The following is a 27,809-nucleotide window of genomic DNA, read 5'->3' on the forward strand; positions in this document are numbered from 1 at the left end:
ACCCTTGAGCTCCCTGCCTAACAGCTGTGGGAGTATCTTTATAAAACAGACTGGAATAGTTCAAGAATGCTGCAAACTCCCACCTTTGCAAGGACAGAAAGGGACGAATGGTAAATACTGGCCTCGAGAGTGACATATGCATTCTGAAGAAGAAACATTGAACATCTACCTCTTATTCTTTACATGAATCTCTTGTTCTATGCTTGTCTATTGCAGATTTTGTTTCAGTTTTTTTTCTCTGTTTATTTTTATAAGTCTTTGTCCTGGATTTTATGCCCCAAATTCACTTCATCCTCATGGTCCTTCGCTAATTTTCAACCAACTTTTAAGGATGAGATTGAAGAATTAAATCATTTCTGAATCCTTTTCATCTCTTGGCAAGGTTGCACCTTCAGAGACATAATCTATTACACCATTCTCTCTCAGAGAGCACCATCAAAATACATATGTGAGTGAAAATACTGCATTAAATCTTTGTACCACTAGATAGCAGCAAGAAACATCAACCAGTACGCATCTCACTACAAAAAAGTAGTATGATTTCAACATAAATTATTTGCAATACCAACTTGAGAGGCAAAACGCAAATTTTTTTTGATTTGTAACTTATTTTCATGGAAAATACAATACCTATATTGAGTTCACTTTCTATTAGCATTGCATTTTTGTTTTTTGGCCGATATGTTAATTATCACAGGAAGGCTTACCACTATCGAATGTGATCACCAGTGGAGAATTATAGGGAGTCCTTGCCTTATATATTGATAAACATGAAGTATTTGATTACTTAAGGGAGAAACAGATGGTTTCCATGGAGACCTGAGGTACCTGTCTAATAAGAATTCTCAGACAACAAAAAAAAGTTTTATGGCAATGCATATTAATGAGGCAGAAATGCAATAAAATAGACCTTTGACTTGTTGAAGAAACATTTTTATTTTTTGTATTAGTCTGATTGTGCCTTATGGAGAGACTGGAATCAAGATAATTATACATAACATTACAACTTTGCAGTTTAGAAATACATATATATCCCGGCCATTGGCAAGGAGCAAAGAACCTAACACCAGTAAAATGACGTTAAAGACAAAGCCAATATTCAAAGTCACAAAGGTGTAGTGGGCAATCACCAACCAAATCCAGAGTGTCCTAAATATATTTTCAAGTGCATTTGTCTGACTGTTTTTATGTATATTTTCATGTACAAGCCTTTTTTTTAGATTGCGTTTTGGAAAGATAAGTGGCTATAACCTTGATAATATGACTGACCATTTAGTTTTAAGTATAAGGTCTTGTAGCAGCATATTTAAGGGGTACATACTGTGACACCAATTTTGCTTCAGAGCCTTGAACTATATGGATTGGAAATTTTTGATGCTTACATGCCCATTTCCAAAGCTGTCATATTTTACAGTCAGTATTATAGACAATTTCAAGCACATTGATGTACGAGCATGCACTGGTCTCCTATATACTTAAATTATCATTATGAGTGGACTAGTGCTAAATGTCATAAATTGGGCAAGGCTCCAACCAGAGCTGAAGACTGATCAATTAAGCGCAGGCTGCACTATTGCACCAAGTTTCCTAAAGGGAGAAATGATTTTTTTTTAATGTTACTGTTCACTCACACTCACATTTTATTTTGCATTAGTTGGTTTTGTCATTAATCTCACACACTGATGGCCTTTCACATGCAACACAAACAGCCTGAATATAGCTCAGCGCTTCCAAATAAGATGCAAAAGTTAAATGAGAAAATAGAATTCCTGAGTTACCCACAATCAAATATTCTACTATAAGCTAACTAGTTAAATCCACACATAAACAATGGGCATTTATTATCATAGGATGAGTACTGACTCTGAAACCATACTCCATTTTGAATCATTAACCTTAGAAGGGGATAGCAAGTACTTTGTATATTTTTAATTGACTTTTTAAGTGCTTGAGGATAAGAGCATTGTGGGTAATACCACTTAAATATTAGTGGATATGGTGATTTTAATGCTATAAACAGCAAACATATATGGCCTCTTAGCTAATGGTTTTTGCAATGTCTGGTATCAGAAAGGATACACTAATTACAGACTTTTTTGGAAAACAGGGACATTGCAAAGGAAATTGCTCCCTACAAGGTGGTTAATTAGCACATCCTGTAGTATTTGTTTGAAGGATAGTCTGGTAACAGCTCTCTTCCAAGTCAGAATCTGCGATCTGCTAGCTTAAACCAACAAAGGGCTCAAGTGGTGTCATAAAGTGTAAACATTGTAATGCTATTTGGTATATTACATAAATTCTGAATACTGCTACCTCAAAAATAGTTAAATATCTTTATCGTACAAGTCATACACATTTGCCTTGTATTAGTTTGGTAAGTACTGATAATTGAAGTGGTTGGAGGTGATCAATAACTTTTGTGGGATTTTTTTCTGCTCTATAGACTGGAAAGTCAGCTGCCCCAACTGGACATTCTTGCATTGTTTACCACGGGAACCTGAAGAAGTTGGATGATGAAGTATTTTACTCTCCACGATCACTGGTCTTCCAAGAAGCTGAAAATAGGAAATGGACAATCATGGTAAGAAAATTGAGAACATTGGAAATCATATCAGTTTAGTTTTAAACAATTCTAACTGTGTTACAACAAAAGGAACCAGAATATAAAATTAATCTCCTTAAAATAATTATAGTCCACATAAAGACATATCCTAGAGTTAACTCTTCACTTCATGTATCATTTATGATATCTTTGAGATCTTTAAGAACAGTATACTTACCTATCAGACTGTATTAATGTCACATAATGATGAATTAGGGCACAGAGGGCACAACCTCACTATAAAAGGACGTCCCTTTAGAAAAAAGATGAGGAGGAATTTTTTAGCCAGAGGGTGGAATTCATTGCCACAGACGGCTGTGGAGGCCAAGTCATTGGGTATATTTAAAGTGGAGGGTTGATAGGTTCTTGATTAGTAAGGGTGTCAAAGGTTTATGGGGAAAGGCAGGAGAATGGGTTGAGAGGGAAAAATAAATTAACCATAATCGAATGGCAGAGCAGTCTCGATGGCTGAATGACCTACTTCTGCTTCTATGTCTTATGGAATGCTAATCACAGTACTTTCAGAAAGTGTTTATTGTAAATGAATCCAGGTTTTATTTGATGGACTTGTGCATTTCCCAAACTACTCAGTATGGTTTTCATAAGGAATACCTGGTTGCTTTGTACCTGAGGGTGATTCAAAATTTGTCAAGTCATGTACAACAGATTTATAAATTACTCTCACACTTAACAGGCTTCACGGCCACGGCAATGGATCTGCAAGTATATAATACTATCTTTTTTAAGAGTTTTTTAAAGTTTAAATATCCTAGTTATCTATTGGATCTCCATTACATTTCAATGTTAGGAAATTACACAATAGGACAGTTGATTCTTCAATAATGGTTAACTTTTCAATAACTTGAAGCATTACTGAGCAGACATTGGGACACGTAAAGTACACATGCAGTAAGGTCACAGGTATAGGTCAATATGAAGCTGACTGTAAAATTCATCACGAGCGGCTCATAGCAGTAAATCAGCAACATGCATCGAACTAAGATTGCTTCAAATGTTTGAAGTGTTTGTGTGATGCACACTTTCTGCATTAATTCAGGGAGACCATTGTTTACTCTACCTGCCAACAAGCACCTTCGGTTATCTATGTCACATACATCAGCTCAACAAGTTTCATGGAGTGTGATTGATTCTTGCTATAAATGATTCATATTAATCTATGTTGACATTATGATTTATTTCTAATTTCTTTTTTCTCTTCCAAATTCATCCTGCAGGCATTTGTGGCAAATATTACAATTTTTTTTTTCTTTCCAGATTGGGATAGGACTGTAGCTGCACACTAAAGTAGTTGATTTGCCTCTATACCTCTATTTAAAATCTCCTATTTTGACTAAGTGGCTCAGTTATCTTCTTATGTAGGCCTGTGTCAGACTGATAATTCTTTATTACGTCATGGGTGCCCTATAAATTCAGGTTGCTGTTGTTCTGGTGAAAATGGATTGAATGCTAAGTACCACTGTGTGAGAACTGATAACTCTCACTTCCAAAGGAAGCAGTCCACTAAATACATTGCTTATTTCAGTAATTTTTCTATTGGATAAGGATGGAGATTTAGATTTGTCCATAATGAAGAATTTCTGGCTTAAATATTTTATTTGTAATAATGAGGTAAACTGGAAGTCATTATTGAACCTGTTTAAAGTATTTGTATTAAGTCCCTTCACAAGAGTCCCTGTCATCTTCCAATCTTCTTAACCAGTGATCAACATCAGGGATACTTTACAGTGTGAAATGGATCTTCTTACTATTTAATCCATTCAGTTGCAAGGAGGTATTTTGTTCCCTGTCTCCAGTATGTTCTTCACCTTGAAGGTCAGTAACAAACAAGAACCTCTGAGCAGCAGTCCTAGATTATTATTGTTGTTTAAACCTCAACTTTGCCTAGTTTTTGTTTTGTGTTTTTCTTACAGGGGGCAATGGTGAACATACTGACAGATTATTCTCCACTGAGCAACAAGCCAGAATTCTGAATCCTGTCCTACAATTTAATATGAAATGCTTCAAACAGTTGTGTAACTCTGCAATTCTTTGATATTAAATTACACCATTTAACTAAATTATGATGCTGATGTAATTTATTAGTGGTAATTGAAGAGAGGCTGTCAGTTCATGAGACCATTCATCTAAAAAAGAAAAGTTGATGTGTGAGCATCTTGTCCAGTTATTAAGGGCAGGTACATCAGCTTGGTGATATTTTGAAGGCAACTACTGTTTGTTGATTAAACTGTATTATTGATTTGAGATATTAGTCTAAATTATCTCTCAATCATACGTTGTTGTTACCATTTAATCTTGAGAAATGCTAGTTAGAGCCTGACTGGAAGTAGGCACTTTGTATAGAATTTCCTCTCTGATACTGTAATTGGAGACAGAAAGATTGTGGTCTAATTAAGTTAAATCTTCCTCCTAATATTTTGAAGTCATCAAGGTGTTTGAACAATAGATTCATTCTAGACTTATTTTAAAGGGTAAACAAAGGCTATGTCTTGGCAGTCATGTTTAGGATTGATTACTTTAGCTCCAACACATGCCACCAACAACAACAATTTCCATACATTTAGCCCCTTTAACACAACAAAAATATCCCAAGGCATTTCCCAGGAAAAATATAGAGGTTAATAATCATATTGCAAGGTCCTAACACCAAGTCTGACCTGCCAAGGGTGCATCTTATATAATTATGCATAGCCCAAAATTTTCCATCAATTAATTTTAATGGATAGAAAATAATACAATATCTGTAAAACCAGGAGTGCAAAAACAAATAATGTACCCTATTGTCCACGTAGCAGAAATACTTGAAGAATTAATTTCACAGTAAACCAGCCAATGATACATCATACTCATTTAACCTAGTTCCAGCACCTTGGTTATTAGCTGCTGACATAACCTTCTCAAAAAACATATTGTATTCATCTTTAGGGACTCAAGGTCTCATTGCCACCTTTTATAGTCACTGTACTCTCCCCTTAGTTGAAGGACTTACAAAAAGTGTTGGATTGCCTTTTTCATAGATTATAGTATTTTAATGGCTTCCAAGGGGTCTAGTGCATGGCATTCTCCATCTGTTCAGTGCATGTCCTCATATCAGAAATAATTGCTCTGATTAGTTCCAGACATGAATTCAAAAGTGTCAGTTAGAACATACTCGTAAATTATAGATAATTTATGATAGAGAAGGTTGTCTTTAGGCCCATTGTGTCTAGTTCAGTCAAACAAAAGAGTTACTCAACCTAAGCTCACCTTCAAGAGCCATGTCCATAGCCCCAGCAGGTCAGGGCTCTTGATGTACACTCTTTATGTTCAGGTACAGTCCGTCCCCGGGTACCAAACAGGTTCCATTTTTGCAGACGTCTATAAATTGATTTTGTCTACATTGGAAAATACACAAAAATCATTCTTATGGTAACCATACTTCTACAGTATTGTAATGAATGCCATCAAAAACACATAATAAGGAAGATCACTGATAAGGAAGAACAACTACTAAAAGTGGAGAGAGAGGAAACTAGTTCTGCCATTCGTAGGAATGAACATACAGTATATTCATATGTCAGACTTTTGATATGCAGGGGTGTCCATAAGTTGGGCGTTCTTGACCCTTGGTAACTGTGTTGAGGATCTCTGTCTGTACCACCCCAACAGGCAGAGAGTTCCAGATACCTACCCCCCTGCCCTCTAGATGTAAACATTTTCCTAATCTCTCCTCTAATCCCTCAACAAACTAACCAATTTACCCCTGGTTTGGTTTTTCTTCTAAGGGAATTCAGTCCTTCCTATATACTGTCCTTCTGGCCCTAACAACATTCTCATGAATCTCCTCTGCATCCTATCAATTGCCTCCTTCCTGTAACATGGTGACTAGTTCTGCATGACTCAAGTGGTCTCACTTGTGTGTAAACAGTTCCAGCACAACCTCCACAACCTTCATGCCTTGTTTAAAGAAGGCATCACACCTGCTATTTTAACACCTATTGACGTATTCTGCTGCCTTTAAGGAGCTGTGGACACATAATCTAAGGCCCCTCTGTTCCTCCACACCACTCAACATACACCCACTTACTGGCTATCCCCTTCCTTGTTGCACCTCCCCAAATGCATCATCTCACACTTGTCCAGATTTCATTTGCTATTTTTCTTCTTAAGTGACCAGACCATTTCTTCCTCAATGTCAACCATGTGGATATTTTTGTACCAACTGCAAACATCTTAATTAAAGCCCCTAAATTTGGATACAATTAGGGCAGCAGTTAATCTTCTAGGCTAGTAATCCTGAGGCCTAGACGAAAAATCAAAGAAACCAAGTTCAAATCCCACCAGGGCAGCTGTGGAATTTAAATTCAGTCAATAGCCTGCAATTAAAGATTAAGAAAAAAATATAACTATGACCAGTAAACCACTGGTTTGTTCAAAAACCCACCAATGTTCTTCAGGGGAGAAAATCTGCCATACATATGTTGACTCCAGACCTACTAAAATGGCCCAGTAGGCTATTATGAATCATAACCAATCCATTGAAACAGAGAATGAATAAACCCTTCCAGGGGACCTGGTACTGAATTCAGACATGGCAAGGTCGCTCCCAGCCTAGTTGACTGAGTAGTTAATCTTGCAAATTCTTTCTCATAAAGATTTGAGGATTGGTGTCTAAATTGGGAGAGCTGTACCACAGACCATTCAAGCAACAACTTGATGTTTTATTCTCAAAAAATCACAACCTATAGGCAATGTATTGGATTTCTCCATGTCAATCGTTAAGTACATCCTGCATCACCCCACTAGAAGGGATGGCACAGTGCTTTACAGTGGGAAGGAATCGTCATGGAGACTTCAAACCATATTGCATTCATAATGTGATGCCAAATGTGGCAAGGAAACCACCTCACTACAACTTACCATCCTTCTTCAATGATGTGTCAGCACTCCACCATGTTGAACTACATTTGCAAGAAGCTCTGAAAGTAGCCAAGGCACAGAATGGGTGGGGGATTTCAATGTCCATTTCCAAGAATGACTTAGTAGCAATGCTGCTAACCTAGTCCTAAAGGACATGGCTTCCAAACTCTGTATTCAGCAGTTAATGAGTGAAACAAGTGGTAAACCTATTTGATATCATCCACATCAATCCATATGTAGCAGATGCATCTGTCCATTGCTACAATTGTAGAAATGACTATCGCACAATTATTGTTAGAGACAAAGTCCCATCTACCCACCAGGAACAGCCTCTGTGTGCTATCAGGCACTATGGTTGTACTAAATGGGGTATTTTCAGAACGTATCAGGCAGCTCAAAACTGGGCAAACATGAAGTGCTGTGGACCATTGGCAACAGTAGCAGATACGTACACCACTACAAATCTGTAATCTCACAGCCTGGCATATCCCATCCCCCTCTGGTACAATCAAGGCCAGGGATCAACCCTGATTCAATGATGAAGGCAAAAAGGCACGTCAGGAACAACATCAGACAAACTTAAAAATAAGCTGCTAGCCTGGTGAGGCTACAACACAGGAGCACATGCATAAAAAGCAGCATGCAGTAGACAAAGCTACCTGATCCTACATCTGACAAATCAGATCAAAACTCTGCAGTTATGCCACATTATTCAAAAATGGTGGTGGATAATGAAGCAGCTAATGGTAGGAAGAGATTTTAAGAACATCCCCAGCCTTGACAATGGCAACACGTGAATGGATGATTCATCTCAGTTTCGTCCAGCGATCCCCTCTGTCAGAGAAGCCAGCCTCTCCAGTCAATTCAATTCCCTCCACATGATATCAAGAAATGGCTGAAAGCACTGGATGCAGCAAAGATTATGGGACCAGATAATATCCCAACAGCAGAACGGAAGAGCTGTGCCCCTGATCCATTGCTGAGTATCCATCGTGCTACAGTAGCTCTAGCTGCACTCCCAGGAAAAATATTTCCCCTAATAGTATTCAGAACTGGATACTAGTTAAAGAGCAAGATGCCGTGAGGAGTCACTTGAACTACCTGCCTGCTCTTTTTGTCCTTTTTTAGGAGCCATATCTTACAATTCTTAACTTATATCAGTACCTGGCAAATCAAGCAAACTTCATTTTGAACAACAATAGCAAATTTTGATCATATATTTCTGCAGCATTAGTTGTATCAAGTATCCAGTGCACTTTACTGGACAATATCTGATATAGAAACTGAGTAGCAGTGGGGGAGAAAAGCAGAATTTCCTGGAAGGGGTAAAGATGGATTCACAAAAAAGCAACTAATGCTTTTGGGAGGAGGTAACAGGTCAGGACATAGTGACGGAAAGTTCAACCAGCAACACTGAAGTGAAAGGAACAAAATGCAAAGTAGATTAGGATGAGAAGAGCAGAGAATGTGAACAGGAACAAGAAGCTTGAGGAGACTGCAGAAGACCATTGAGTCTTAGACATGCCCTTTGCAAATCCATCCATAGCCCCATGCTTCACCACGAGTGACAACTACTTCAGCCATTATTTTTAACTTTGTCATCTTATTTTCTACCTTCACTGACCTTTTTAATAACCAACATTAGGACTGAGTAGCAAATTGTTCAGAGGAAGAGAAGCCCATTGTTGTATGCACCTACATGAAGTTTTGGATTAATCACTTGGTGATATGTAACCTAGTACACAGAACTGATCTGAATATCTAAAACATAGCCACCTCCCAAGATGACCTTCATTGGTCTTCCCATCATGGTCATCAAGAAGCTAATGAGGAAAGTGAAGAGGACATTGCTTCTTGGTGAAGTACAGGCGCTTGTGGAGGTCTGTACCTGCCATTGGTGGACTTCAGAAGGATAACCAGTTGCTGTTGAAAGTTCTCACCTTTAAATGGTAAAATTGCTGTATGGAGTATGGTTGTATCCTTAGTAAGCTCAGAAGTGTGCTAAAAATATACTCACATTTAATGGTGAATTGTACCTCTCAGGAGGATTTTTTGGTAGTCTCATATGTGTTTAAAGAATTTGAGTTAAGAGCTCTTGTCTAGTGACAACTGCTGAAATGAAGCTTTGAGTAGTAAAAGTGGCTTCTTTGGGTATTTTTGATTGGTAACTGAATTCCCAGACAAATTCTGGTGTCACCTGAAAAAGAAACAGAAGAAAAATCGAGAGTGCTTAATCAACAGGGTAATATTATTTCTCTTCTGGGAAAGACTAAAAGATGAATCAAAGAAACAACAGCAGCGCAAAGTTAGAATAGTGTTAGACAATAAAAGAGATAAAGAGAGGAAAAAGTAGACTATAATAAACCTAATTTTGTAAATGTCTACAAATACTGGTGATATTTTTCATCTAGCAACAAGATTCCAAGGCTGTATTTCTAGTGTGAAATATGTTCCATGAATAATGTGATGATATTATTTGTGGAACTATCATGGTAAATCTGGAGCAGTGCTGATGAAGGTTCAAGACATTTCAAGGTGTTTGCAGATGCAGCGTTTTAGGGTATTTTCTGCTTTTAATTCTTATTTCCATTATGTTTACATAGGTAGGAAGAGGGATGAGGTCCTGAAAAGTGAGTTTAGGGAGCTAGGCAGAAGGCTGAAGAACAGGACCTCAAGGGTAGCAATCTTGGGATTGCTGCCAGTGCCACTCAATAGTGAAGGTAGGAATAGGAGGAGATGGCAAATAAGTGCGTGGCTGAGGAGTTGGTGCAGGAGTGAAGGTTTTAGATTTTTGGATCATTGGGATCTCTTCAGGGAAGGTGGGACCTGTACAGAGAGGACGGGTTACACCCGAACCTGAGGGGGGCCAATATCCTTGCGGCCAGGTTTGCTAGGACGGTTCGGGAGGGTTTAAACTAGTTTGCGAGGGGGATGGGAACCGGAGGAGTAGGTCAGAGGAAAAAGGGGATGGGGAAAAGTCAGATCTAACAGGTAGAGAGGCTTTGAGGAAGGAGAAGCAGAGTACAGGCTATAAAAGTAATAAGGCAGATGGGCTAAAGTGCATTTACTTAAATGCAAGAAGCATCAGGAATAATGGAGATGAACTGAGAGCTTGGATAAGTACATGGGACTACGATATTGTGGCTATCACAGAGACATGGCTGACATCAGGGCAGGAATGGATATTGAATATTCCTGGTTTTCAGTGTTTTAAAAGGGATAGGGAGGGGGGCAGAAGAGGAGGAGGGGTGGCGATACTGGTCAGGGACACTATTACAGCTGCAGAAAGGGTGGATAATGTAGAAGGATCCTCTCTAGAGTCAATATGGGTGGAAATTAGGAACAAGAAAGGAGCAGTTACTCTACTGGGAGTATTCTATAGGCCCCCCAGTAGCAGTAGGGATACTGAGGAGCAGATTGGGAGGCAGATTTTGGAAAGATGCAAAAATAACAGGGTTATTATAGTGGGAGACTTCAACTTCCCAAATATTGATTGGCACCTGCTTAGTGCCAAAGATTTAGATGGGGCGGAGTTTGTTAAGTCTGTCCAGGGCGGATTCCTGTCACAGTATGTTGACAGGCCGACTAGAGGGAATACCATCTTAGATCTAGTTTTAGGTAATGAACTGGGTCAGGTGACAGACCTATCGGTGGGTGAGCATTTGGGGGACAGCGACCGCTGCTCCATAACCTTTAGAATTGTCATGGACAGGGATAGGAGCAAGGAGGACAGGAAGTTATTTAATTGGGGAAAGGCGAATTATGAGGCTATAAGGCGAGAACTTGAGAGTGTGAATTGGGATGACATTTTTGAACGGAAATGTACTATAGAGATGTGGTCAATGTTCAGGGATCTCTTGCAGGATGTTAGGGATAAATTTGTTCCGGTGAGGCAGAGAAGGAATAGTAGGATGAAGGAACCGTGGGTGATGAGAGAGGTGGAGCAACTAGTTACGAAGAAGGCAGCAGCATACATAAGGTGTAAGCAGCAAGGATCAGACAGGGCTCGTGAGGAATATAGAGTAGCAAGGAGAGAACTTAAGAAAGGGCTGAAGAGAGTGAGAAGGGGACATGAAAAGGCTTTGGCAAGTAGGGTTAAGGAGAATCCCAAGGCTTTTTACTCGTACGTGAAGAGCAGAAGGATGGCTAGAGTAAAGGTAGGTCCGATTAAAGACAAAGGTGGGAAGCTGTGCCTGGAAGCTGTGGAAGTGGGTGAGGTTCTCAATGAATACTTCTCTTCAGTATTCACCAAGAAGAGGGGTCTTGATGACACTGAGGACAGTGTTGGTAAGGGTAATGTTCTAGAGTATGTGGATATCAAGAGAATGTGTTGGAGTTGTTAGAAAATATTAGGACAGTTAAGTCCCTGGGCCCTGACGGAATATTCCCCAGGCTGCTTTGTGAGTCTAGGGAGGAGATTGCTAAACCATTGGCTAGGATCTTTGAGTCCTCGTTGTCAACGGGAATGGTACCGGAGGACTGGAGGGTGGCGAATGTTGTCCCCTTATTCAAAAAAGGTAGTAGGGATAGTCCAGGGAATTACAGACCAGCGAGCCTTATGTCTGTGGTGGGTAAGCTGCTAGAAAGGATTCTTAGAGATAGGATCTATGATCATTTAGAGAATCATGGACTGATTAGGGATAGCCAGCATGGATTTGTGAAAGGAAGATCTTGCCTCACCAGCCTGATAGGGTTCTTTGAGGAGGTGACCAGGAAGATTGATGAGGGTAGTGTAGTAGATGTGGTCTACATGGATTTTAGTAAGGCATTTGACAAGGTTCCGCACGGTAGGCTTCTTCAGAAGGTCAGAGGCCAAGGGATCCAGGGAGGCTTGGCTGTGTGGATTCAGAATTGGCTTGCCTGCAGAAAGCAGAGGGTTGTGGTGGAGGGAGTGCATTCGGATTGGAGGGCTGTGACTAGTGATATCCCACAGGGATTGGTTCCGGGACCTCTACTTTTTGTGATATTTATTAATGACTTAGATGAGGGGGTGGAAGGGTGGGTTAGCAATTTTGCAGATGACACAAAGATCGGTGGTGTTGTGGATAGTGTGGAGGGCTGTCGAAGCTTACAGAGGGATATTGATAGGATGCAGAGCTGGGCTGACAAGTGGCAGATGGAGTTCAATCCGGAGAAGTGTGAGGTGGTACACTTTGGAAGGACAAACTCCAAGGCGGAGTACAAGGTAAATGGCAGGATTCTGGGCAGCGTAGAGGAGCAGAGGGATCTGGGGGTTCATATCCACAGATCCCTGAAAGTTGCCACACAGGTGGATAGGGTAGTTAAGAAAGTTTATGGGATGCTAGCTTTCATAAATCATGGGATTGAGTTTAAGAGCCACAAAGTAATGATGCAGCTTTACAAAACTCTGGTTAGGCCACACTTAGAGTACTGTGTCCAGTTCTATTTGCCTCATTATAGGAAGGATGTGGAGGCATTGGAGAGGGTGCAGAAGAGATTTACCAGGATGCTGCCTGGATTAGAGAGTATGGATTATGAGGAGAGACTAAGGGAGCTAGGGCTTTACTCATCAGAGAGGAGGAGGATGAGGGGAGACATGATAGAGGTATACAAAATATTAAGAGGAACAGATAGAGTGGACAGCCAGCACCTCTTTCCCAGAGCACCAATGCTCAATACAAGAGGGCATGGCTTTAAGGTAATTGGGGGGGGGGGATGGGGGGAGTTCAAGAGAGACATCAGAGGGAGGTTTTTCACCCAGAGAGTGGTTTGTGCATGGAATGCACTGCCTGGGGTGGTGGTGGAGGCTGATACATTGGTCAAATTCAAGAGATTGTTAGATAACCATATGGAAGAATTTAAGATAGAGGGATATGTGGGAGGAAGGGGTTAGATAGTCTTAGGAGTGGTTTGAAGGTCAGCACAACATGGTGGGCTAAAGGGCCTGTATTATTCTATGGTTTATGTGGAATGTAAAATCCAATTCAAAAATTTGAAAAATCATTATAAACACATAACTATCTTACTGGAAAAGGAAATGTGCCAGTGAAATGCCTGATTTTTTTTGTAAAACATTGATTAGAAAATAGCCCATCTTTGTTGCAATCCTTTGCTAATCCTTAACATTTTTAAGACCACGAGGTTGAATGAGGTTAATTGAATGGATATTTGAACTGACATACTGAATGGGATGTGCTGCTGTTATCTGCCATGATATTTTGCATCTGGATCTGGACCTGTGATTGGTGATACATCTCGTGAATATTCAAAAACTGACCTAAACATAAAACGTGGGTTTTCCAAAGAACGGGCTTTTCAGCTAGACTAGCATTTCGAGATTTATGCAAGTACTTCTTTAATTGCTATTGATATAATAAGTGAAAGAAAACGAGGTTACAGCCAGGGTCCTGTGGCAGAGGATGAAAAAGACTTTGTTTTCATCAATAACGCCAAAGGTGATGTGAAATATAACCAAAGAGAGGTCGAGCAGGATGTTCAGTGCCTGCTGCAGAAAACCCTCGCTTAATTAAGAACACTCTGCACAGCACGGAAGTGAATGTAGAATTTTCCAATAGACACACCAGCAGAAAACTCGAACCACTATTAGTTTCTGTTCTGGAGAATTTCCAGGCAGTATTTATTTTAAAATAATATTTGCCGACATTGCTTTGGAACGAGGGAACGATAACGTCAAACTTGAAAGCTTTCCTGGAACCTGCTACAAAATAATCGTCGCGATGCTACAAAACGAAAGTTGGCGAATTTATCAACATCTTATTTAAAACTATTTTGTTCCGAGACCCCAACCCCAAAACCCATTTCTAACCTTCCTTGCATATACGATATTGAGTGCAACAAACCAGAAGCAAATCTTATTCGCTGTCAATTGATCTCCATCTCACACAACCACCGCCTTCCATCAAAAGAGCGCCTCAGCCGACGGGATTACTCGGCCGGATCGGGGAACTCGCGGGAACAGCGCCCATTTGTTGCAGTCTGGCGATTCACCTGTCCTATCAATACCCTTTGCCTCATTTTTATTTCGTATTCTCTTTGTTGCGTACAATCAAAAAAAACCAAAGCCCTTCTTATTCCACAATGTAAGGAGAGGTTCAACAATTATATTAGGGATAAAGAAATACATTAATTATTGGTTTAAAGTGGGAGGACACTCGCGCGGAACGCAAATATCAGCATTGAACAGATGGTGTTGCAAACATTACGTAAATATTTTCCAATAGCCTGTGTTTACGCATCCTGCTTCGATCGGGGTGGTCGTCCATTTTCCAGTAGTACATGCAACGACAATGACAGCTTGCACCAACATCACCTCGCCTACTTTCACTCCCAGCTCGCAAAAGCGAGCCTGGTCTCAGCGCGGAGCTGTCCACCCGCTCACCAAGCGCAGCCCAGCTCCTCAGCCGAGGAACGCTCCGGGCGACGGGTGCGCCGCCGGGCAGCGGACGCTTTGGGCTTATTGCGGAGCTGACGTAATGGGGATTGGTGATTGGCCCCGTGATGCAGCGCCGCCGCCGAATGGCTTGAGTGCTGCAGTCTCCTGGTGCTGGGAGGGGAAGTAGACGAGAGCCACTGGTGCGTAAACGTATAGATTATTATGGCATCGCGGCGAATGGAGACTAAACCGGTGATAACGTGTCTTAAAACACTCCTCATCATCTACAGCTTCGTTTTCTGGGTGAGGATAATGGATTATTTCCTTTTTCTAAAGGTCCCAAATATGTAAGATCGACTAAAATAATGAGAATTGTGTTTTGCTTTGCGGACGTGCACTTGGTACAAAAAAAAACCTTAAGGTTGCAAAGCGGGTCGGATCGCTTCTTTGCTCGCCAAGATTTAGGATGTTTTTGACACTTGGTCATTTTTACAGAAAATTCCGTGCAGTGATAAGATAGAAGGACAAATGGTGATCTTTGAAGAAGTCTTTAACCCTGGCGCACTGGTTGCTGAGTGATGCGCGAGGCTACTGCAGCAAACATGAAAGATCCTCAGTCTGATACAGAACCTGCCTCCCCATTAACCCACCCTACCCTGCAAGTTTGTTTGCTCAGTTTAAATTATTTCCCCACTGAGTAAACTGATCATTTATATTTAGTCGTATTTATTCTGTGAGTTAATATTTTCACTGATAGAGCATCATACCCGTTAGGATTCTTTGGTGACGAGAACAAACTAGACAACTTGCTTCATTTCCCCATTGTATTTAATTTTCTTCTTAGATACAGTTAGAATGCCGTGATTAATGCATTTAATTATACAATCCATCTTTCTTGAAATAACAGACGTACAGCAGTCGCATTGTTGTTTTTTTTAAGCAAATGCTTTGAAGTAATTCAGTCGACGTTATTCACGGTCTTATCTTTCGACTGCAGTGTTTTCCACCTGCATGATAGATTTGTCAGGTAGGCTTTTGAAAAGATAGGAATAACTTGAAGATCAACCCTTAATTACTCCGGAGTTATTACCGGTGCAACATTTTCTTCAATGGATGGATTTTACCATGATTTGATTAAAAAGGATTGAAAACTCAGTTAAATAAATGTATCCGTTTAGTTTTAGGTTCAGAGCAGAACATTGGAATCGTAAATAACCAATGAATGCTAGGTATGAAATATGGTTCTATTTAAAGCCTGTAATGTTTGAGGATTTTTATTTTAATGTGGGTAGTTAGCATTAGTAATTACATTGCTAATGAATGTTTTAATTTCAGCTATGTAAAATAGTAGTGTTTACAATATGGGCATTGCAGTTAATCCATAGCAGAAAGCATATACTTATATCCTGTTGTATGGTTTGTCTGGTTGCTTTGCTGAGCAAAGAACTTAAGACATAGAAATGTAAATGCATCTGAAAGGTTTACAGCAATGTGTGGTATTTCTGATTTCCTGCTGCAAGATGCGGCAGTGGGTAATCAGAGATAGCACACATTGCTGCACACAATTATGTTGGTGGTAGAATTGTGCTTTCTTTTACATAAGAAATAGTGCTGGAACTTGTGAATGTGGCAAAGTTGTAGATCTTCAATTCTTCACAATCACATCAACACTTGCATTTACGTACCATCTTTTAAATACGGTCAACAGGACCAAGGCGAGACAAAATCTGAAACCAAGCCACATTGTTGGAGATAGAATGAGTGATGAAGAGGTTTCGTGAGAGAATTCCAGAGACTGAGGCCACAGCAGCCAAGGGCATTGACGACATTAGTGGAATGATGAAAAATCAGTGATACGCAACAGGGCAGAACTGGACGAGTACGAAATTCCAGGCTTGGAGGAGTTACAGCATAGGGAAGGGGGAGTCCATGGAGGGGTTTAAAAAAAGACAATTTTACAAGATATGTAGGATTAAGAGCAAATGTAACTAAGCACACAAGAGGCATTGGTTGAATGGGACATTACAAATTAAAATATGGACAATAGACCTATGGATGCATGCAAGGAAGGAGGCCAGGTAGCAGATAACATGAGCACATAAGAACATTTAGAAATAGCAGGAGGAGTAAACCATCCAACCCTTCGTCTGTTCTGCCATTCATCAGAATCATGGCTGATATTCTACCTCAGCACAATTTTCCTGCACTATCCTCATATCCCTTGATTCCCTCAATGTCCAGAAATCTATTGATCTGCAATTTGAATGACACAACACAGCTTCCACAACTTTCCAGGGTAGAGAATTTCAAGGGTTCACTGCTCTCTAAGCTCTTTATGCTGTTAGTGAAAAAAAAATCTCCTCCTCTCAGTTCTAAAAAATCTACCCCTTATTCTCAAACTGTGCTCCCTGGCCATGGACTCGTCATTCAGGGAAAACATCTTCCCTGCATGTTAGCCTGACAAGGCATTTAAGAATTTTGTAAGTTTCAATGAGATCTCCTCTCTGTCTTCTTTACTCTAAAGAAAACAGTTCCAGTCTACTCCCTGTCTCCTCCAATGGTAACCCTGCCATTCTTGTGACCAGTTGAGTAAATCATCACTGCATTTCCTCTGCACTTCATCCTTTCTTAGCTACGGAGACCAAAACTATTTACAATACACTAGGTGCGGTCTATACACTTGCAATCAGCCTTCCTCACTCCTGTAATCAACCTTCTCAGAATAAAGGCAAATATATCATTTTCCCTCCTAATTGCTAACAAAAGTATCAGTAAGGATTTCAGCAAAGAATGAACGGAGGTCGGTGCGGTGACAGGCAATGTTATTACTTGCTACAACATGGAAGGAGAATACTCAGCCCATTGGGTCCATATTAGCTCCTGGAAGAGAAATCCATCAGTCCCATTCCCCATATTTCTATTTCCCTCTGCTCTGCATTTTATTCTCTCTCACATACCCATCAATTCAACTTTTTGATACTTTTGCCACTGAGGGGAGATTTGCAGTGGCCAATTGACCTACTAGCATGTCTTTGGGATGTTGGAAGAAATTGAAACACCTGATGGAAGCCCACACAGTTACAGGGTAAAATTGAACCCCAGTCACTGGAGCTGTAAGGCAGCAGCTCTAACAGCTACAACAATGTATTGCCATTACTTGGGTAGAAGTAGGTAGTTGTGGTCAATGAGTGGGTATGAATTTGAAAATTTATCTCGAGGGCATATAGGCAGCTAAAGGTAAAATAGTTAATACCATTAACCAGTGTTGCTGAACTATGAGGTTATATATTGCAGAAAGCTTTGTCTTTGATCATGTTTTTGGGAACTTGTCCTAATTCTTTGGTGCAGTAACACTTTTTGCCTGATTACGTTCCTGTGAAGTGTCTTGGAAAATTTTACTCCAGCTCATTAAAAGGTGCTATATTCGTGCAGTTTGCTGTGATGTTTGTAAATACACTGGAATTATAACTTAATCATCATATTCTTTATTTACTGTTGCAAAACCACTTGCATTGTATCCATTGCAATGTTTAGGATTATGAATGGTTATCACAACAGGCTGGCTATATTTGATGCATTATTTTTACAGTGGTTGTTTTGGATACCCAGAATATGAGAAACACTGGCTGCAATCTTTTTTTAAATGTTCATTCAAGACCACAAAATACAAGAATGGAACATGGTTATTTTCTTTAATGAAGTAGATTGACGTGAAGTGTCTATCAGGTGTGTCATCTAGTCAGCTTGATTAGAACCACTGCAGGGATATTTCCATTGCCTCAATGATTAGAAATGTTGAATATTTTACGATCTATTTAGTTTCCTGTCTGAGAAAGTTAATGGGAAAACACTGCTTTTCTAGTTACAATAAAGGTTCTACAATATATTGAGAATTATCAAGTAAGATGAGAAGCAAATTTGAATTCTTTTTTTGTTTTTTGTTTTATTGATTTTAATACCTATTCCACCTTCAGATGTGCTTACTGGTTTACAAGGCAGGGCATTGAATTAATTTTGCATCTCAGTAAAGAGAACATTTGAATTCCGTTTTAGGAAATTCAAGATTTCAATATTCTTAAGATTTCAGCAATTTACAGATCTTTTATGAAAATAATTATTTAGCTAATAATTCCTTACCCTCCATAAATACATAATGGATTCTCCTTACTCCATTTTGTTTACACCATTATGTAGGCCATACAAGCAATAGCTTTTAACCAATGCTATATACAAAACGTTGGGCATTAGCAAGTACAGTTTCTATTTTGGGCATAATTGGTATTCTGTGTGCAGATTAATTTGATTTCTACATTGACTTTCTCATTCAAATTTCCCCTCAAACAAGTGTATAATCATACCTAGCATCTACCCTGAATTTGTGCAAGTGAGGAATTTTCTTCTAAAATTAAAAGGTATATTTACCTGCTGCAGAGTAATGCAACTGGAGATGGTTCTATCAGAAAAATAACTAACTTTTAATGAGGTTCTGGTCCACCAGCTGTGAATAATGAATTTTAATAGCTGAAGTATACAGAACTACATAAAATTTTCAAAAAAAAAAATTGAAAATAATTCTTTTTTGAAATAAATATTTTAACATTTAAAATCTTGTAAAAGAGACCTATTATTGCTTATAAGTTCAAATAAAACTAAATTATAACAACCTTCTCAAAGCCTTGTAAATGGCTGCAGTTTGCTAAAAATACATTTGGGGATATGACGAGTTTGTGAGAGGGTCTGGCTTCCAATGTGATGTTTTTTAAAACAATGTGAAAGATTGCTGAAACTTGATTGCAGTTGGACCTAAAATTCTTTGTAATGCTGTGGCCTTTTTCTGGATAATTTTAATAAGCCACCAAAACCTGGTGGAATTTTTATCCAATTTATAAAGACAGAGAGTAGGGCTGTATAAGCAGCATTTATATCAACTGAGCTAACTAGGTAGACAAATGAACTGGATCCATTTGAGAACACATGGAATAGAAATAAAAGCAAGCCAGCTAGCACTTTGTAAGCCCACTCTGCTATTCATCAAGGTCATGGCAGATCTTCTGCCTCAACAGTTGTATTCCCAGAACCTTGATTCCCCTGATGTCCAGAAATCTGCTGAATTGTGTTTATTCAAAAGGCAATGACAATGTCTCCATAGCCCTTCAAGGTAGAGAATACCAAAGGTTTACTCCCTCTGTTTGAATAAATTTCTCCTCATCTCAGTCCCGAATGGCTACCTTTATTCTGAATCTGTGAGCATATCTCCGGCTGAAATCTCTCATTCTCCTGAAACTCCCATTCTACTCAGTTTGTCTTCCTTTGGCATTACTGTGTTCCAAAGCATTTTACAGCCATTAAGTTTTTTTTAAAATGTGCATCACTGCTGTAATGTAGGAATAGATTCGATTGGAAATTATTTGGAGGTTCTAAGATCCATGGGATATTTTTTAAAAGGCACATAGATACAAGATGTGTATCACTAACCTTCTTCAGTATAATAGAAATATTTACTTTGTGTCATTATTAGGTGGAATATAATCAAGGGAGTTATTCAGAAATTACTGCAGAGAGTTTTGGATTTATTTTAGTGTTAGGAATTTTTCCTGCTAATAAATCAAGCAATGCTTTGACCTTAGTCATGTTCAGATGGGGACCAAGATGATGTTAATGGCCACCCATTGCTAACTTGCCACATTTAGTTTAGCAGAACAGTTTGAATCAGCATTGAAAATATTTCTTTTAATTGGATTATTCCAGACACACACTTTCCCTTTAATCAGTGGTTGCTCCCCTGCGAGCTCTGGCAATGACTTTGCAGGCCAACAGGACAGGCCAGCAATGTCTGAAAAAGCACACAAGGGAATTTTTTTCCATCTTGCACTAAGTTAACTGATGTCAATTGGTGAAGCATCTGTTTTAGAGGTTAGAGGATGTATTAGGTAGTTCCTGGCCTTTCTCAGAGCCCTCTCATGAACCAATTTTGCAGTGTTAGTGATAGAGAGCTGGCAGAGCATCTTTACCATCTTGGTTAGGGATGGATCATAGTATGAGAAGAGCAGGAATGGTTTGTAAAAAAAAAGAGTCCATCTGATAGAAAAGGAACTGTAATGGTGAGTGAACTCCAACTTCTTCTTGGCAGTATAACAAGATGATTCATTCTGTATTCTTCTGTAGTGTAAAATGATGTCATTTATCCCAAAAACGTTTTGCATGGCAGTAACAGACAACACTGACAGTTTTGTTGTTGTTACAATTGCTACTTCTGGCCTACATCTTGAAAGTCTGTTGCTAATATTTTCCTAACAATTTCATATCCAGGATACGTTTACTGGTATTTTTCAATAGGCATCTTGACCATTAGTTTTATAAGATCACAGATATGTAGCTCTTTTGAGGAGCAAACAACTACATTCAGAGAATACAAAGCACAGAGGGTCCTACTTTAATCCACAGTCTTTGTTAGCTCAGAAGATTTCAGCAGAGCTAAAGTTGGGATGTGTTAATTGATAACTAGATGATCTAGTCTTTACTGCTGAAGCATTCATTAAAAAAAATCATGTGTGTCTGTGGTATTTGGTAAAGCTGTGCTTTATATAGAATGTACAACATAGGATGTACATTGTCCCAGTTAGTTTATTTAACACAAAGAACATTAATTAGCAGATTTGTACACAAAGGATTGACAACAGTAGGCCAGAATTTGCTGAAAAGTCACATCTCAAAAAAACTAGAATATTATTATTCAAACTGCCCAGTAACTTGTGTGAAGAGTTACTCCCTGAATTTCAAATAGTCACAAGTAGTTAGCTGTTTTGCACCATTATCAGCTTGCAATTCCAGCAGCTATTTAAAACCTAAAGATTCACAAACATGTTTCCCGAAGGAGGCACACTACAAGTTGATGTACTGCTCTGTTCTGGGCCAGAAGTTTATCTTCTATAATATTGACATATAAGCATCAGCTAATATAGTTATTTGGAAGTGTAAGAGTTGCTGAGTCAGTAAGTTATTCTTTTCAGTGCTGTTTCTGGCAAGCTATTAATCCTTCCTCGCTGTTACATGCAGTGCACAAAGTGCTACAGAGTTATTGAATATCCACATTTGTATTTCTGCAGCTCCAAAACCCAATGTTATCACAAACTCCAGCCACATTATTCAAGGGAATTTGACAGGCTGTTACTCCAAATTGTGTTGGTACCGTTTTACCATTTGCTGTCGGTAAGTTAGGATGAAAATAAAGGAACAGCTTTGTCATAACTACTCACAGCACAAAAACATGTGTGAGACAATGTCACATATCCAACTAACAGATAAATAGATGCATTTTTATCACATGCTGGGTAAAACATTACTGACAGTGATGTTGGTGTATATTCAGGTGACAAATATACAATCGCTCTGAAAGTCTTTTGTACTTTCAAATTAATGTGAATTCAGGGGAAAAACTTGATATTTAACTTGGTAAACATTAAAGATGGGAACTAAAGAACATAACTTTAATTATTTCAATGATCACATCTTTTTTAACATAACAATTTTATACTTTCTATGCAGGGATATGGTTTCTCCAGCGCCTGGTCTCTGTCTATTATCCAGGTCTGAGTGTTCGCAGGCAGTTAGATTTGGAGTAGGGTAGGAAGTGGCAGCACAAGTGAATTGAATTCCACCCATATCTACTTTTCACATGTGCACATTTCCCACAGGAATCACAGGTCACGTGCCAGCCAATGCTAACTTTTTAAAAGTTGACAGTAAACTTTACAATCTTACGTCAGCTTGACCAGTGTTGGAGGTAATTGGTGCCAACCCATGAAAACATTGAGATGGTTGCTTTAAGCTTATCAGAATTAATCAGAAGAGGTAGAAAGGTTTAAAGTGAGTGGTTTCAGAGAGCTTGTAATTACTTACAACAAGAAATCAAGGAACAAAATCTGAAAATGCTGGGAACATTGACAAAGTCTAACATGTCTTCAACCTGAAGTGTTGATTTTGTTTCTCTTTCCTCAAATACTGCCTCACTTTGAGTGTTTCCAGCAGTTTTTTTCAGATTTACAGCATCTGCAGTTTTTCTGATTTTCAAAAAAAGCAAGGAGGGTTGGCTGGCTGCTGAGGTGGGCAAATCTGGGGGTACAAAGCTCCTGTGCCCCTTGGGATGAAGCTGGGGTTGCCAGGGCAGAAGTGGCCTATGCTTTTCTTTTGGGGCTAGACAGAGCACTCCTGCTGCTTTCGGAACCACAAGGAAATAAATAAACTTGCCTGGAGGGATCACTCCTCTGCTGATCCGGTAATTTCTGTCTCCTGAGGAACCCACAACCTCTTCCTCTCTCAGGCCAACCTTAAAACAGCATTTGGGTCCCAAACATAACGTTGGGTGTCCTTTGCCATGCACATTTGAAAAATACAATTGGTAAGTGCTCCTGCATGGTTTATTCATCCAGACTACGAAAAAATAATAAAAACACGAATAATGTGAAGACTGGTCTATATGCAGATTAATTTCCTCATCACAACTTTGTATTTAAGATACGAAGACTTCCTACCTGTGTATGTGCATTAATTGCCTTACCAAATGATTCTTTGCTCTTGTTAAATTGCCATTTTTAAGCAACAAAATAATAAATGGAGTTGATATAGAAAAGAAGTCCCCAAACCAATGTTGAAGGGTCTTGCTTTTGCTCCCAAAACATCAATATGCAGTTATGTAGCAGAAAGTAAAACGTGGTGGCATTTTACTGAAGTGGTATTACCAGAATTTGACACTAAATCATGTAAGGAGATAGGAGAGCTGACGACTAAAAGCGTAATAAATAGAGGCTTTATAAATGGAGGCATAGAGTACTAAAGCCAGAAAACCAGTCATGATGAACCTTGATAAAACAATGGTTCAACCATAGCAGGAGTATGTCCAATTCTGGCACCAGACTATTAGAAAGATGTGAAAGCCTGAGGAAGGGTACAGGAGACCTAGCATAATTCCATGAATAAGGAATTTTACTTCTCTGGCTAGACTGGAAAAGCTGTGGTTGTTCTTCCTGGAGGGGACCTATTTAAAATCATAAAAGGCCTATACAGAACCAAAGAATAGAGAAGGAAGTTAAATGGCAAAGGAACCATAGTAGCTGAGGCTTGTATGGAAAAAAAAATGCAGGACAATTGGAATATTGTGAGCAGTTTTGGGCCCCTTATCTAAGAAGGATGTGCTGGCCCTGGAGAGGGTCCAGAGGAGGTTCACAAGAATGATCCCAGGAATGAAAGGCTTAACTTATGAGGAGCATTTGATGTCTCTGGGCCTGTACTCAATGGAGTTCAGAAGGATGAGGGGGTATCTCATTGAAACCTACTGGATACTGAAAGGCCTGGATAGAGCAGATATGGAGAGGATGTTTCTATTCATAGAAGAGTCTAGGATCCAAGGGCTGAGCCTCAGAATAAAAGGACATTCCTTTAAAACTGAGATGAGGAGAAACTTCTTCAGCCAGAGGGTGGTGATTCTGTGGAATTCATTGCCACAGAGGGTTGTGGAGGCCAGGTCATTGGGTGTATTTAAGGCAGAGATTGATAGGTTGTTGATTGGTAAGGGGGTTAAGAGTTACAGGGAGAAGGTGGGAGAATGGGGATGAAAAAATCAGCCATAATTGAATGGCAGAGCATACTTGATGGGCCAAATGGCCTAATTCTGCTCCTATATCCTATGGATGTATGGACAAGGGGTGGGGGAGTAGGGTCATCTTGATTGCTCTTGCTAAATGCAGCATGGAGCTGATAGGTTTCAGCATGGAAGGAGGCTATTTGGCCTTTCTGTGATTCTGCCAAAAAGGAGATAGAGAGTGAGGTAGAGAGACCTCGACTGGAAAGTCCAGAGCATTTGTGGATATGGAGAGTCTACAAAATTTGACAGTTAATACACATAAGGGCTTACATTCATACACAAAACTACTTTATGGAAATGACCAACTGGACGCTTTCCAATAGGACATACTGATTATTGTGAGAAAGGCATTAATACTCATAGATAGACACTTAAAAAGGATTGAGGTGAAACACGTGGGTGCTACAACAGAGTCTACGATCAAAAATTTGACATCTATGTTCCCAGTGTCATGGCTTACCTTTAGAACTAGAAATGGATGGTGGTCAGCAGCTTCATTCAGTACTGTCGGAACACCTTATGAAACAAAATGATATTAAACGTGCGTGTTCTTACGGAAAACTACTTTATGCTATAAAATTATTACCAATGATATTTCGGGTTGCTACGGACGAGATACTGCACAGTGCAGATAATTGACTGTGCAATTAAAATGAGGTACTAATTAGTCATATATACTGGGGGGAAATCTTGAAGTATTCAAGGTGTTAAGGCAGGTACACAAACACAATCTAAAGCTCTAAAACATTAAAAGTTCTTCTTGAACTAAAGGTAGATGCAAATGGAATGCAATTAGTTAATGAGAAAGTGAAAGCAATTGTGAAGGGATTGTCAAATGATGCAGTGGAGAGATCAATGAGAATTGTCAAATAGAGGGTTGCTTGTGTTTAATAATGAAATATTTTATTACATTCATATGTAAAAGATATTGTATTTATATTTTAAAAGTTGATAAACATTTGGTACACTACTGGACGGGGTTCACCACAGGTTTCACTCCTGCTGATTACTAATATATGGAAGACTCAGAACATAAGTAAGCTTAGTTCAGCCATATCTTGCAGGGAGAGCAGAAATAGTTGAAATAGAACACAACATTGATTGAAGCCACGGGGAGAGACATTTTAAACAGCATAATGGAGTTTATATATTGACGGCACCTAACGAATTTGACTTCCTGAAATAGGATATTAGAGTGACAAAGGAAGTATGTGATACAAATAAGTATTGTAAAAATAAAAGACAGAATTAAAAGTATATCACATAAATCAATTAATTCCTCCGAGACATACAAGAAACTATATATTGAAGAATTATTCCAGAAAAGACTTTACTTATTTGAATCAAAAAATAAATACACAGGTAATGCATGTATTTTGGAGAAGATCGCTCAGAAAACATATAGAGAGATTAAATCTGTAACCAATATGAAAATATAAAACTTTTTTTCAAAAAGGGGAAACCAATGTAGTGTATGTAAATGCATGATAAATGTATGACATTCACACGTTCTCAATATGATTGGAGAGAGTGGGATAAACAAGACACATATGTTTCAACAGTTCCCCATGTCTTAGTCTTCCATTATATTCCTGGCATTATGTACAGATAATTTAAGAACTCACATTTCCCCTCTTCCCCCTCTCTGTTCAATTGTTTACCCCCTTGAAATCCAGTTCCTAGTCTCTGTGACAGCAGGAGATCAGGGAGGAAAGCCCATTCTGCTTCACACAATGTGTTGGCCTTGTGCACAGTGGAATTTTTAAGCCTGGGGGCCAGGCACAAAACTTATGCCAGCCTGTGGCCTGCATGGCACTTCTTTAATTCACTTCTTTAGACATGTTACAATTTCAAGGCCAGGACATCTGTATTTAAATTGAGTGGGTTTGCCCCTTCACTTAGTACCTTTTAATAAATAAAATGTGTAGTATGTTATTGTACATCAGAATAAATGCCCATTTTCTGTGAGTGCACTCGGTTTATAACCCATATCCACGATAATAGTGATAGGTATGAGACTTCATAAACAAATTGCTTCTTTTTGGTACAGCCCTTTTCTTATTTCCTAAAGACTGAAATGCATGCAGGCAGTCTCTCACTGCTCATTTCATTGTTCAGTGAGATCTAGTTCCAGTCCCTGCCCTGGCTCTACATCCCTTAACACCCTTTTGTTGCAACAATTGATTTTTTTAAATTATTAATAGTTTTTGTGGGCCAGAGTTTCACACTGGCTACGCTTTATGTGAAGCGCATTTCCTGAATTCCTTTCTGAGTGGCCTGCACACTGTTCACCAGATGTGGATATTATGTAGTTGTAGGAAAACTTCATTCCCTTTATATTTCCTGCCTCTATTTCTAAAAGCATTGGCCTCATACGTAAGTGTGCTGAAAAAAATTGGTACATTCATGCAACATTTTTGTTAGTGCTATTTTTGCCTTATTTTAATTTTGTAAAATATGTCATTACTCTTGATTTTTTTTCTATATCTGATTATTACATCTTAATGATCTGTGTACATGGATCAACATGGACCTTCACTGTTCCTAGCTCTTTGTTATTTAAAAAAAATTGATCAAGGAAAATGGCCTTAGACTACACTGAAATTTATCTGCCATGCTTTTGCTTATTCATTTTATCAATCTCTCTGAAATTTTATGTTCCCATGTACACGTTCCCGTACCACCAACTGTTTTGACACTGGCACACTTGGTTACGTGGCTGTCTTTTGCATTATATTAGTAAAGAGTAGTTGAGGTACTAGAGCAGATGCATCCTATTTGGCTAAATGCACATTATCATTATACTGTGCTCTTTAACACTTAATCAATTTTCTAACCAGGTTGATATATTTGCTTCATTACCTTATCCAAAGGAGAACATGGTCAGAAATTATTTTACAGAAATCAGATGATTGTACTCTCCATGCAGTTTGATGCATTATGCATACTATTGAGATTTTGTAAGGAATATAACTAGTTAATAAACCAGCAGAGTAAGGATAATCTCCAAAATGCAAACATATGAGCTTTACTAAGAAGAGTCCCGATTTGTAAAGTACACTGACAAAAATTTAATATACTTATGCTACAATTTAGTCTCTGTTATTTTTTCCTTATTTTAAGTGGGCTAATATTTGTAATGTATGCAAGAATATAATACAAATGTACTAAATGAACATAGGAACATCCATCCTCCATTTCTATCTCATTTCACAACAGTAAATTTGTGGTCTTTTGTTTATTTACTAAATTTTCTCTGTGTTTAATTGCTGATTGGAATTAACAAATGAATACAA

General features: G+C 38.9%; 2 protein-coding genes and 1 long non-coding RNA gene across 3 annotated transcripts in view; 2 read left to right on the forward strand and 1 right to left on the reverse strand.

The window, feature by feature from the left end:
• Window positions 1-4,680, forward strand: part of otc (ornithine transcarbamylase) — a 41,289-nt gene extending 36,609 nt beyond the window's left edge. The window contains 4 exon segments of the mRNA XM_052013908.1: window positions 2,444-2,456; window positions 2,459-2,508; window positions 2,510-2,581; window positions 4,534-4,680. Of these exon segments, the coding sequence (XP_051869868.1) occupies window positions 2,444-2,456; window positions 2,459-2,508; window positions 2,510-2,581; window positions 4,534-4,593 (195 nt within the window). The 3' untranslated portion in view covers window positions 4,594-4,680.
• LOC127569351 (uncharacterized) lies at window positions 923-15,002 on the reverse strand. Its single transcript, XR_007956186.1, has 4 exons — window positions 14,704-15,002; window positions 9,537-9,716; window positions 5,867-5,994; window positions 923-2,555 (listed from the first exon to the last, which is right to left on the reverse strand). It is a non-coding gene; the product is annotated as an uncharacterized LOC127569351 (long non-coding RNA).
• A 3-nt stretch (window positions 15,003-15,005) lies between these two features.
• tspan7b (tetraspanin 7b) overlaps window positions 15,006-27,809 on the forward strand; it is a 77,430-nt gene continuing 64,626 nt past the window's right edge. Inside the window, exon 1 of the mRNA XM_052013909.1 lies at window positions 15,006-15,176. Coding sequence (XP_051869869.1) covers window positions 15,096-15,176 — 81 coding nt within the window. The 5' untranslated portion in view covers window positions 15,006-15,095. The remainder of the gene's footprint in view (window positions 15,177-27,809) is intronic.

This window comes from Pristis pectinata, chromosome 4 (genome assembly GCF_009764475.1).
Source record: "Pristis pectinata isolate sPriPec2 chromosome 4, sPriPec2.1.pri, whole genome shotgun sequence".
Classification (NCBI taxonomy): domain Eukaryota; kingdom Metazoa; phylum Chordata; class Chondrichthyes; order Rhinopristiformes; family Pristidae; genus Pristis; species Pristis pectinata.